General features: G+C 36.8%; 1 protein-coding gene across 1 annotated transcript; it reads right to left on the bottom strand.

Annotated features, from left to right (window-relative positions):
* Positions 1 to 9,284: 9,284 nt before the first annotated feature.
* Positions 9,285 to 9,518, bottom strand: LOC141491876 (protein C19orf12-like). The gene has a single exon (XM_074192633.1). The coding sequence runs from the start codon at positions 9,516 to 9,518 to the stop codon at positions 9,285 to 9,287; it is 234 nt and encodes a 77-aa protein (XP_074048734.1).
* Positions 9,519 to 14,239: the final 4,721 nt, after the last annotated feature.

Here is a 14,239-nt window from a genome sequence, read left to right as displayed (position 1 = left end):
TGTGGAGAGTGGCTTAGTGAGTTGATAAGGGAGGTGTAATAGGATTGCCCGGCAGAAGGGAGTGTCCAATTGAGATTCTATGTTATAAATTTGTAGGGGACCTAGTCAGTGAAGTAAGGGAAATGTTCTGAGAACTATGGCCTATAATTACTCTGTTCCCTCTGCACTGGTCATATTCCTTACATCACATTGACCCCTTCCCCTCCCATTGTCAAAGTTATGAGATGAAGTCAATGAACTTTTAGTAAAATATGTTGCCTCTCCCTGGCAAGGACGCCATAAATTCCTGCCCCTAGCCACAAGGCTTTGTCCTACCATCCCTCATCTCCATCTCCTTAATTGGGATGGAGCTCTCTGAGGTACCCTGCCCTTACCTATGTCTCCCAGCTTCATAATACTGTGATGCACTCTATGCGGTGTCTCTGACTATCTTCTAGTAGGGAATTTTGTTCTGGCACCTTCTTGTATGTCCACTGTTTGTATTGTACTTTGTCTGGTGTGTGGGACCCTCTAGTGTGGGAGTAAAGTGAGTTTCCCTTGCTGTATTTTATTTTATCTATTTGTATCCTTTTGATTATTGAGTCTCTGATGCTCCTCTAGTGTGAGAATTTTGGTTGGGATTGTTCTGATTCTTTATTATGTACTATGTAGGTGTTTAAATTGTATCTGGTCTCTCTATCCTGATTGGCCAATTCTGCTTCCTCTTTTCACTACCCTCCGTGGGCATTAAGACATTTATAAACTATACAATACAAAAAAAAAGTTCTCTCTACTCTAGGTTGTCATTTGGTAAGGAGAAAATAAAATACTTGGTATGAAAGCATATGTTAACTTCTTTATTATCTTTTCATAGATAACTATATATGTGGGTTGATCTATGTAAAGTAATCTGAGAATATATTTAACTAAATTAAAGAATTTCTAAGTATCTAAAAATGTCCTTTTGATTATGATATTAAGATTTTCCTAAGTCTAATATTAAGAAACATTGGTCAATAATTGTATCAGCTATGATTACTAGTAAGGATAAAACCCCTTATGAACTCAACCTTTGGAAATTTAAAAGTGTGCTGTTAAAAATAAAGAGAATGAATGAAGCAATTTTAGTAAACTGAATCTCATGCATTATTATTGCTTATTGTAACTAAAGGTTTTTGGCCATGACTTATGAAATTCATAAGATTATGAAAGTACAAAGAAAATTTTATAATCTTAAAAAAAAGGAATTTTTACACTGCCTCCTTAAAAAGGGGGACAGGAGGGAGACTGGAGGAGGGAGGGGATTGAATGGGGGTAAATCTCATTACATTAAGAGGTACAAAATACCTATGGTAATAGAGGGGAAGAAGGGAGGAGATGAGAAATACCTGAATCTTCTGCTCATCAGACTTGGCTTAAAGTCAATTTACACATACTTAGTTAACTTAAAAAACATCTAACCTTTCAAGTATTAAAGGGGGGAAAAGGGGAATTAACAAAAGGAAGGGAAGGGAAAAGGGAAAAGGGAGAGGGGAAAGAAAGGAGGGAGTGATATAGGAGGGCAAACACACTGAAGGGGGTGATATCCAGAAACAAAATACTGGGGAATAAGGATAAAGCGGGAGGGGAAAGGGGGGGGGGATACAAACAGAGGGAAGATAGCATGGAGGGCAATAAAGAATTAATAATCATAACTTTGAATGTGAATTGGATGAACTCTCCCTTAAAACGGAAGCGAATAGCAGAGTGGATTAAAAACCAGAACCCTACAATATGATTTCTCTCTCAACACTCAATTTGGATCAATGTACAACATGGAAACAAAATAAAGATTGACAGATTGCTTTCCATGGAAGGGGGAGGGAGGTAAGATTGGGAGAAAAATTGTAAAACTCAAAATCTTTTTTTTTAAAAAAAGGGATTTTTAGACCTATTTTATTATAAATCTTTTTTCAAGAGATTTCTGGACTGCAGAATTTCTATTGAGTAAAGGGAAAACCTTTTCATGAGAATAGGATGTAATCCATAAGCATATTTTACCTAAAATATTATATGTATATTATATATATAAAATGAAGCATGTGTGTCTATAAATACACAGACATACCTGCCTCATTTAAGAATATATTTTATATATTACATATAAACAAATTTGAAGATTTAATATGGAATTATTCCTAGTGATAAAGGTAAAGACAAAAAAATTGAATTTGAGTGCATCTCAAGGCCTTGGTAAACTGTTTCTGTGATAAGAGTAAGTTATCCCTGTCTTAGACAAATAGACCCTTTTACAAGCACCTTTTGATTCAAGGAAGATAGTACTTAGAAGCTTGGTGGTAATTGGGATTTATTTATTTATGATGTTTAAATAATTTTACATTATCTTATGTTTGATAAATTCTAATTTTTTAAAGATTTGTTTTTTCATTAAGGTTGAAGAAGAGATATCTATCACTTTACAACTAATGTATTTCATGAAGGTTTTGTGATTGTCCTTTTAGCATCAGGAATATTTATTTCTGTTTTTAAGTGAGAAACATTCTCAGAAAAAAGACTGTTTTGTAAAAGTTTTTATGTAGCAGGGCCAACTAAATTTTCAAGTTAATTCAATGTAGTAATGTGGTAGTATTGCTAATAGCTCTCATAGCAAAATATCTATTCTTAGAAAATTGGAAGTTTTAGCATTGTAATATTAAATCAGTTAGTCATTAGGTTAATATTAAAATCATTTAAAATTACTGTACTAATTTCAAGTAGGAAAGATCTTGCTGTTTTGGTCTAAATTTGTTGCCATTCCATGGCATAAGAGTTGCTGTTTTGAACTTATCATATTGTAAGATTAAATTCCTGAAGAATCTTGTTTACTTTTTTGAGAATGAGATGAGTACATTTTTAGTAGAAGTAAATAAGTTTGTAAAACAAAGATAAAAACATTCATTGTTTTGTTTTTGTTCTAGGAAATAAGATTTCAGCATGCAAACATTTTTAGTAAAGGATAACAATTCATATCATCTTATTTTTTTTAGCTTTTTTTTTTTTTTTTGCAAGGCAAATGGGGTTAGGTGGCTTGCCCAAGGCCACACAGGTAATTATTAAGTGTCTCAGGCCGGAGTTGAACTCAAGTACTCCTGACTCCAGGGCTGCTTCTCTATCCACTGCGCCACTTAGACACCCCCCATAAGTTATCTTATTTGAAATCTAATGTATTTTATATTGTTGTTACCTCTGGAATTAGAACACCTGTTGAAACATATGGAAATATTTAAAAGTCACTTAAAATGTTCTAATTGTTTTTTAAAGGTTTCTGGAAGCAATAGTTTGTTGTTTATGTTTATTTTAATATGGATGCCATCTGAATATATCAATAGTGAAAATATTTTTATAGAATCTATTTCTATCTGCATTTTGGGATTATTGTTATACATTCCAAAACTTTTGTTGTTTAAAGTAAAATCACCTGTGTAACGTGGTTAAAAGTAATTTTGTAATTTTTTGTGGTAATTGTTTTCTATTGCCAATGTGAGAATATAATCAATATTTGATCCTTGTAAGCTGAACTCACCTAAAATTTTGATTATCTGGAACTTGCTATTTAAGATCTTATGTAGGGGAAGCTAAGTGGCACGGTGGGTAGAGCACTGGCCCTGGAGTCAGGAGGACCTGAGTTCAAATCCAGTCTCTGACACTGAATAATTGCATAGCTATATGATCTTGGACAAGTCACTTAACCCCATTGCCTTGGGAAAAAACTCCCAAAAGATCTTATGTGACTGTCAACTGATATTATTCTGTGTCTGACTCTAAGTATGATCAGCAAAGGAAATGTTGGACCAATATTCTATTGATGCCAGGAAACCCTATGGGATTTGTATATGCATACTTGCAGGTAATAGTTTCCTTGGGAAAGGTTAGGAGAGCAACTGTTTGGCACATTCGGAGATTGTACTCTTCTGATTCTCATATTTCCCAAATATGACATTTGAAATGTCTCACCTGGTAGATTTAAAATCTAGCTTAAGGCATCTGACCATCCACATGACCTCTGACTGGAAACTGGCATTTAAATAAATAAAGGAATTTCCCTTTTCTTATGTCCTTGGTCTTTATGGTAAATTGCTCTAATCATGTCAGGTGATCAATATTAAAAACAGATATGGATATTTAGGTCATTTGTCCTATAATTATCTAAATTATAATAGCCAGCTAGGGTAATGTATAGCTTTGGCATTTGTTATCAGCTACATGTTCCTGTGGTAATTAAGTTAATTTAATTTTTCCAAAAATGCTAGGGGATATTTAATCAAATATGATAAAATTTGTGATATTAAGAGGTGATTATCTATCATAATAGTCTCAGTTTCTCTTTTAGGGAAAGGAATGTTAGTCAACAAGGTATATCAGAAGAAAGATGAACTGTGGTCTTTTAAAAAATATTTTAAAGTGAGAAATTCATTTTCAATTAAGGATTTTGATTCATTTTAAACTTTAGTAAAAGGTTAAAACTGTTTTATTTGTAAAACACTTACTAGATACACTCTTCTAAAATGATTATTAAATGTACATTTGGTAATATTTAATGAATTCTCTTTTGTATTGGAATTCATATTCTGATACTGTTATAGAATCTAAATTTTCCAAATGGGGGAGATACATAAGTAATGCCAGATATAAAACCAATTTAAATTTCTCTTTGTAACTGAATTTTTTGTATATATTAGCATGGAAATTGGCACACCAAATAGTCAATATTCCTGATCTAAAGGTTCCAGAATTTCTTTTTCTGATAATGAAAATATAAGTTTTAATCTCTTCAAAAATTTGTAAGAAATTCTTTTACTAGAAAGGAAGCTCTCTACAAGTAAACTGGATTGAAGAGGACAGCATCTAAAGCCACAGAACTGCATCAACTGGCTCCAGAAGAGTGAGTCTGAATTTTGCTGTTTGTGCTTCTGATCTGTACAGTTTATTTAATCAAAGGGGACTGCTCCCTTTTGTTCTGTGGAATTTGACATTGCCAATGCATCACCTACCTTTATGTATCATTATAAACCTCACATTGCCTGTCTATATCTCTTGGCAATTCTAGATCCCAAAGATATGTCAATCTCCTTCTAATATGCCCATCATCTCCCTACATCTTTATTTGATTAATCTTCAGTTGACACTACAGCATCAACTTTGATCAAAATGGGGAAATGTGAAAATTAATCTTACATTTCTTTTTATTTTCTTTCAAGGCAATGGGGTTAAGTGATTTGCCCAAGGTCACACAGCTAAGTGTCTGAGGCTGGATTTGAACTCAGATCCTCCTGACAGCAGGGCTGGTGCCCTATCCACCGTGCCACCTAGTTGCCCTTAATCTTATATTTCTGATAAAAAACCAAGATTTATAAATCTGAATATTGTCTCTGGCTGTAAAAATAAAAAAAGATGTTAATCTGCCATGTCAAGACCTGCTTTTTTTCCATAACCTGTTAATTTAGCTTGCATCAGTACTATCTGGTTAGTCTCATAATAGCATCAATAAATTCCTTTACCTGTGTCAACAAATCACAAGATAAGAGACATCTTGAAAGAGGAGAGAGAAAGCTTATGTTTGTAAACATTGCCTCTCCAAACTAAGTGAGATTTTTATCAATAGGAATTTGAAACACATATTAATTTATGAGAGGATCATAATGTGCAACTGTGTCATCCAAATGAAATCTCATTGGTTACCTAAACTCAATTTTTTGACTTTTTGTCTTTTCTGTATAAATATGCCTCAAAAACTTTGTATCAGGGTTGACATCTTTAATAATGTCTTTCACCCAGAGACTTTTTGGTAAATCCTAGAGAATAAAATTACATTTATCACACACTCTTTGTTATTCCACTTTTAGTTCAAAATAAAGATTGACCATAGTCTCTGTTTGCAGTAAGAGAGGGCACAGAAATAGAATTTATAAGTAGAGAGTCACATAGTGTACAAACATGGAAAAATAAATAGTAATCTGGCACTTCAGGAAACTGAAAATTTCTATTGGTACCTTTATGCAGAGACTCTCTTTGGAGCAAGATTCCTACAGGGCTTAGTGCTCAATTGTTTTCTCTTGGCTTGCCTTCCTTTTTTTTTTTTTTTTTTTTTTTAGATTTAAACCCCCCCCCATTACATGCAAAGATAGTTTTTAACATTCATCCATTTGCAAATTTGTGAGTTCCACATTTTTCCTCACCCTTCCCTCTCCCCTCCCCAAGGCATCATTCAATCTGGTAAAAGTGTACAGGTAAAATCGTGTTTAAATATATTTCCATATTAGTCATGTTGTGAAAGAGGAATTAGAACGAAGGGGAAAATAAACCATGAGAAAGAAAGAAAAAATTAAAAAAAATTAAACATAGTACACTTTGTTTTATATTCAGAATCCATAGTTGTTGGTTATTATTTTTTTTATTTTCCTTTCTGGATGTGGATGTAATTTTATATAACAGCTCCCTCAGAGTTGTCTTTGATCACTGAACTGTTGAGAGGAACTGCATCCATCATAGTTTTAAGGACATTGATGAGAAAAATGGAAATTGGACCTCAGACTCAGAAACAAAAATCTATTCTGGTCACTCTAGTTCTACTCTGACTTTCCTTTAAACTCAATTAATGATCCAAGATTATGGTGGAGGCACCGAAGCATCTTTTGAAGATCTAAAAGGTGCTACCTTCAGCTCCCATTATTCTTCTGATACTTTTCTCTGTACCCTCTTCTCTCCCTCTAGTATGACTCCTCTCACATCCACTACACTACAATTCTTTTCTTCAGATGGGGAGGCACTATGAGGAATCCCTAGACTTAACCCCTTGAAAAAGAGCTAATAATGATTGTTTCCATTTCCACCTCTTCCTGGGATCAGATGGAGACTTGGTTTCAGATCATGCCCCTTGGCTGGTGATTGAAGCTAGATAGAGATCCTCCCCAATATTATAAAGAAACCCTAGAAGTTTGGCCAAAAATTGACTTCTGTCATTGATTTTGCCCACTTGGGCAAAATTTGCAAGCTGTATTATTCTCCAGTTACTTGCAGTGCCTTAGAAATTGAAGCAGTGAAGAGCAGCTAGGTGGCACAGTGGATAGAGCACCGGCCCTGGAGTCAGGAGAACCTGAGTTCAAATCCGACCTCAGACACTTAATAATGACCTAGCTGGGTGGCCTTGGGCAAGCCACTTAACCCCACTGACTTGCAAAAACTAAACCAAAAAAAAAAAAACCAGAAAAGAAATGAAGCAGTGATAGCAAAAAGGTGGTCTTGAGCAAGGTCAGATTATTGTTACAACTTTTTTATTGTCTGACCTTGCTAGGTCAGAAAACTAGGGAAATATGTTGCGGGAAAAAATAATTATAGGTCGCATAAGGGTGACATGGTAAGGTGGCGCAGCAGATAGAGCTTTGGATTGAAGTGGAGATGACCTGAATTCATCTCCTGCCTCTAATTGTCTTAGTCTTCTCATCTTTAAAATGGGAATAACAGCATCTACTTCTCAGGATTGTTAGGAGGATCAAATGACATAATATTTGTAAGGTGATTTGGAAATCTGAAAGTATTATCTAAGGAAATGCTAGTCATTCTGTTTGATTCTAAAATTGCCTAACTGAATTTTCCAGTCTTCTTACACTTTACTCCATTTGTGCGCGCTGAGATCCAGGGATGCTGATATTATTTGCTATTGTTTGTACAATAATGCCATCTCTCAGCTCTGGGTATTTTCTCTGGCTGTCCTCTATACTTCCTTACTTTTTTCTAGACTCAGTTTAAAAGTTATATTCTGCAGTAAACCTTTTCTGATTTGCCTTTCATCTTTGATTTTTTTAAGTGTAATTTTTTTTAGATTTTTTTTTTCAAGGCAATGGGATTAAGTGACTTTCCCAGGGTCACACAGCTAAGTTATTATTAAGTGTCTGAATTCAGATTTGAACTCAGGTCCTTCCGACTCCAGGGTGGTGCTCTATCCACTGTGCCACCTAGCTGCCCCTTTTGATTTTTTTAAATTAATATCTCTTATGGGGAGGGAGTCAGGATAGTTTCTCATAGTTAGGAGGTGAGGAAGTTTAATAAGTATTTCAAACTATACTCCTAGTAAAAAGGCTGAAAGAAGCACTCAGCTTTTACTTCTCAGTCACTTCTTGCACTAGATAAGAAGCCAGTCTACCTCTATATAAGTGATCCGGAAGCCTGAACAACTTGTCCTGCCCTCATTATTCTTTATCTTCAGGAAGAGATAACAATTCATCAAATAGCATTGTCCAAGGATGATACTGTGCAACTCAATATTGTGCAACCTCATAGGCAGGCCTCCAAGGAGGATGATGATTTCTCCCATCCTTTGTTTTTGGACAAATCCTCTTTCTCTTTTCCACAATGGCCTCCACCTGTATAGATTTCATGGTAAGTCCTAGAGAATAAAACTTTGTGTGTAACCTTTATTTTCCATCATTTTCATTTAAATCCTTTATTTTTAAGGTTTACAGAGCTCATCGAGTTAGCTAAAACCTGTCCCATGAGATGAAAATGTTTACTTAACCATTCTTCAGATAAGAAGTCAGAAAGGGCAACAGGAGATCTCAGGTAATTTGTCTTGAGAAAGGATTTATCTGATGTAGACTCTGTAGGCATGTAAATCCCATTTTCCTATCACTTCTCTTAAGGTAGTTTAAGCTGCAACCTGACTTAGTTTCCTGATACTTGGTTTACATGCTGATACCATATGTGTTTACATAGAGGATTTAGAATTTAGATTTACATTGTTTAATTCAGTTTGTTCAGTTTTCATGACATTGAAGGAATCAGCCTAAAAGAATGTACAAGGTTGTAATATGTAAAAGAATTAGTTTAGGGGCAGCTAGGTGGCACAGTAGAGCATGGGTCCTGGAGTCAGGCGGTCCTGAGTCCAAATATGGTCTCAGATACATAATAATTACCTAGCTGTGTGACCTTGGGCAAGTCACTTAACGCCATTGCCTTGCAAAAAAATTTTAAAAAAAGAAAGAAAAAAGAAAAGAATTAGTTCAATGTCTCTCTGATGTAATTTGTCTGAGTAGGACCTGAAACCACAGCTGGTTGATCATTTTGAGAACGTCTAACAATACTTTCTCAGTAGCTTAATATGAATTAGACAGTTTAACCCAATTTTGGGCTAATTCCAGGATCACATGTTCCTGTGAGGGTGATACCTCCAACGTCACTAACAGCAATTACTATTTTCTACACTAAAGTCATCAAACTCATCCAAATGAAAACCCCTGCATCGCACAGTAAAAACCGTTCACTGGAGAGGGCTAGTCTCCATACTGTACTTTTGCATGAAGCATTCGGGTGACATAGTTTACCACCACTGATGCCAACTTCTGCTGAAGGGCACCATTCCTCATGACCAGTACAGTCAGCTGCACCGCATCCACCCAGTCCAAGTCTCTGATAATGGCCAAGGCTTCCTTATAAAGCTGCTGTTGCTCATTAGGGGGCAGTTCCATGAGGATCTGAGGAACTGGTTTAAATTGTCCACTAGTCATCCAAGCACCAAGGAGGACACCCACTGCCACCCCAACAGCTATTCCTGGGGGGCCGCCGACCAATCCCCCAACCAAAGCCATAGCCCCCGCCACCAGTGCCCCGTCCCAGGAATGCTTAATGGCAACTTTCAGCTTCTTCTCCTCCGAAATGGTGCAGAGCAATTGCAGAATATCTTTTTTCTTGACTGACCCCGCAGGTTGTAGGCGCCTCAGTACAGACCCGGCTTGTCGCGACAGAACCTCCGAAGTCGCGACGGGCGGGGGAGTGGCACAGCCCGCCCTCCTTCCTTTCTTCATGCCTGGGCCCGTCGCCAGTGCCCCACGGGCAGGAGTCGGAGCCGGGACCGGGGCCGGGGCCGGGGGCCGGGGCCGGGGCCGGGGCCGGGGCCGGGGCCGGGGCCGGGGCCGGGGCCGGGGCCGGGGCCGGGGCGGGGGCCGGGGCCGGGGCGGGAGCCGGGGCCGGGGCCGGGGCCTGGGTGGTCCGGAGCCGCATGTTTCCCTGCCGAGGAAGAAGCGCACCTCTTTCCCGGGATTGTTTGGGGATCAAATGCGACAGTTAGGCCAGGGCCTGGCAGATAGCAAGGAAAAGCCTGCTGGTCTGTGCCTTCTTTCCTCTTGGCGATTTGGAGGGGTTTCCTGAGGAGCGCTGCTCTTCCCTGTCCTTATATATAGGTTTGCCCTCAGAAACTCAATGTCTCCCATTTCCTGATTTTAATTACGCAGCCAAACCACTCATGATTTCACAATCTCTCCCAGTCCGGGAACGGGACTCACTGTCACCACCAATGACTAGTCCTCACCTAGGCCCTATATGAGTCAAGAACGGACCTTCCCAATTTTTAGATATTAAATGATCGTTGTCAGACTCTCACCGCAGAAACAGCAATTCATTGCATTACACCTCTAGGCAAAAAAACCCCAAGACTTTCCCCCAACTTAGAAAGGTTCCATATGCCCCAAAATATTTGCAACAGTATTTTTTGGTGGTAACAGATGCAAGCAAAGTCGATGCCCATTGATTGGTGAATGACTAAATAAATTGGGGTACACAATTATAATGGAATTTTACTGTGCTATAAAAATGATTACTTCAGAGGATTTAAATGAACAGAAATACATAACCAGAAGTGGGAATACACTGCCCCCAAAAATAATAGTCAAACAACTGAAATCGTATGCTGTTTCTTTATAATGGCCAAATTTAGTCCTGATGGAAGACTTATAGAATGCCTCTCCCTCTCTCTTTTGTTATAACTTTTTTGTTTTTTTTGCAAGGCAATGGGGTTAAGTGACTTGTCCAAGGTCACACAGCTAGGTAATTATTCCCTGTCTTCTCTGTAGAATGCCAAATATATTGTTGAAATCGGTTGATGGCAGTTAGGGGATACAGTGGCTAGAACACTGGGCCTGGAGACAAGGAAATACTCAAATACTTTCTGATTGTGACATTAGGAAAGTCTGTCTCAGTACCCTCAACCATAAAGTGAGGACTGGCTTGGTGCCTACCTTCTTAGGATTGTTGTAAGGATCAAATGAGATAATAATTATAAAGTATTTAGCATCCTTCCTGGCACTACATATATTTGTTGTGAAGAATGACTATTTTACAATTCCTAAAGCCCTCTGTAAATGTTTCTTATGGCAATGGTGCCTTTCTTTTTTAATTTTTGTTATGAAGAATGGCTCTCTGGTTAGAGAGATAGTCTTGGAAATAAAGGGTGAAATAAAAATGAAAACTATCAATATTCTTTTCCTAGTAAAGAACATCCTCACAGGGTGTTTCTCTTTTAGTCATTGATGGTAAGGTTCTCAACAGAATTCTTCTCAATCGGCTGATCCTTCACCTGGTATTTATTTATTTATAGAAATCACACAAAGAGTCATAAAATTTTGGCTTTCAACTCATCAGGTTGCATATTAATACATAAAGATGTCATTGATTACTTTATGACCTTCTTATCCATCCATGAAGTCTGTCCTATGTCAGAACTGACAAAGATTCAATTAGCAGCAGGGCTACTGTCTCTTATTCTGACTTGCTATTTCATGTTCTCGTCAGATATGACATAGACATATAAAACATTGGGATTTCTCCCTTTCCAAAATATCATAAGTATAAGAATTTATTTAAGTATCTTCTAGAGATAATCAGACCAGGTTGAATTTTGTCTATTTGTTGCCACAACTGGGAAAGCCAAATTTGTAGATACAGTTAGAAGGGGACCAGGCTGTTTCACACAGATAGAGCCTGTCTTCAAATTTATAGCTGGAGAGACATAGACCATGAAAAGAGTAGAAACTAACAGTCAGAGTACAAATCCCAATTAGAGGTTAAGACATGAATTTTTGTTCAGAAATATAACATTAAAGAAATTTTTATAGGATGAACTTCAAAACACTAAGAAGAGCTAGCTATTTAATATTTACTTTTGCCTTCTTTCCAATAAACTTGGGAACCCTCTTCCCCCTGCCAAAAAAGAAACACTAGTTGTGAAATTTATTTTCCAGCTTTTTGCATTTCTGAATAGCTCTTATTCTTATAAATTTTGCTCAATTTCCTCTATGTTTGAGAAATAGATTTTTATCAGAAAAGCTTGTCATAAAGGGTATTTCATAGTTTCCTTTTAGTTTTGGCTCTTTTAAATGTAATTTAATTGAAATTATCCATTTTACTTTTTGTGATTTTTTTTCCATCTCTTGTTTGGTCACAAACTCTTCCCTTAAACATAGACCTGACAGGTAATTTTTTCTGTGTTCCATTTGTTTGTGATATCAACTTAGGTTTAAATCACTGACACATGAGCTTATCTTAGTATTCAGTTGAGAAGGAGGTCTGTGCCTTCTTTCTGCCAGACCACTTCCCAGTTCTCCCAGCAGTTGTGTTTTCAAATAGTGAGTTCTTGCCCCAATTGCCAGGATCTTTGGGTTTATCAAGCATTAGGTTACTGTGATCATTTACTTATGTATAATGTGTATCTAATCTTTTCCAGTCATCAACTACTCAATTTTTCATCCAGAAATAATTTTTTTATTATTATTATCTCTTTTTAGCACAGTTTGAGATCTGGCTTTTCCCTTTTTCAAAATTGATTCTCTAATATTCTTGACCTTTTGCTCCTCCAGATGACTTTTATTATCATTTTTTTCTAGCTCAAAAAACCACCAATTCTTTGGTAGTGTGATTGGTAAGGCACTTAATAAGTAAGTTGATTTAGATAGAATTATTATATTTATTATATTAAATTAACCTACTCATGAGCAATTTGTTTCTCTGCATTGTTTAGATCTGTCTTTATTGACGTAGTGTTTTATAATTCTTATGTGTTTCTTTGTGGTAGTCTTTCATATATTTTGTCTACAATTATTTTGAATGTAATTTGTCTTTCTATGGCCTCCTTTTTTCTTTTTAGGTTTTTGCAAGGCAAATGGGCTTAAGTGGTTTGCCCAAGGCCACACAGCTAGGTAATTATTAAGTGTCTGAGGTAGGATTTGAACCCAGGTACTCCTGACTCCAGGGCCGGTGCTTTATCCACTGCTCCACCTAGCTGCCCCTTCCTTTTGGGTTTTGTTGACAAAATATAGAAAAATCTGATGTATCAGTCACTTTACTTTATATTCTTCAACTTTAATAAGGTTATTAATTGTTTCAAGTAGTTTTTTAGTTGATTCTCTAGGGTTCTCTAAGTATACCATCATAGTATCTGCAAAAAAATGATAGTTTAGTTTCCCTTATATGTATTCCTTAAATTTATTTTTCTTGCCTTTTTGCTTTAGATAGCATTTCTAGTATGATACTGAATAATAATGGTGATAATAGACATTTTTGCTTCATCCTGATCTTATTAGAAAGACTTCTAGTTGATTCCCAATGTAAATAATGCTTATTTTTGGTTTTAAATAGATACTATTTGTCATTTAAGAAAAACTTCATTTAATACTATGATTTCCAGTGTTTTTAATAGGAATGAGTATTATATTTTGTCAAAAAGTTTTTCTTGCATTTTTTCATATATTCATCTTTTTGTAAGTTTTTGAGTTCCACACTTTTCTACCCTTCTCCCTTCTCTCCCTCCTCCCCATGACAGCAAGTAACTGAATTAGCTTATACATATTCACCTGAGAGACAATCACCTCCCTGAGAGTCAGTGTGACTTTAGGAAGGGTCGAGGAACAGTCGATATGGTGTTTGCTGCCTAATAACTCCAGGAAAATGCCAGGAGCAGAACATAGGTCTGTATATAATGTATGTGGGTCTGACCAAGCCTCTGATACTATCGGTCATTGGGCTTATGGAAAATTATGTCAAAATCTGGCTTTCTGGAGAAGTTCATCAATATTGCATGTCAGTCTCATGATGGCATGCTTGTCTGGGTTCTGGATAATGGACAATGCTCTTGTGATTTCCCGGTCACCAATGAAGTGAAACAAGAGCGTGTCCTTGTTGCCATGCTTTTTAGATGATGTTTTCAGCCATATTATCAAATGCCTTTACTGAGGATGAACACGGCATCAAGGTCGGCTACAGCACTGATGGTAAATTCTTCAACTTGAAGAGGCTTCAACTGAAAAAGCTCCAAGTCAAGATCAAAGTGGAGGGAGTGTTGGTGCATGATTTTCTGCAGCCTCTGAAACTGAAATGCAACAAGTATGGATTGATTCTCTGCTCCTTGTGCTTATTTTGGCATAACAATCACCACCAAGAAAACCCAGGTGCTCCGTCA

Source organism: Macrotis lagotis, chromosome 1, assembly GCF_037893015.1.
Source record: "Macrotis lagotis isolate mMagLag1 chromosome 1, bilby.v1.9.chrom.fasta, whole genome shotgun sequence".
NCBI lineage: Eukaryota > Metazoa > Chordata > Mammalia > Peramelemorphia > Peramelidae > Macrotis > Macrotis lagotis.
The sequence above is the reverse complement of the archived record's forward strand: the minus strand, read 5'-3'. Positions and strand labels throughout refer to the sequence as shown.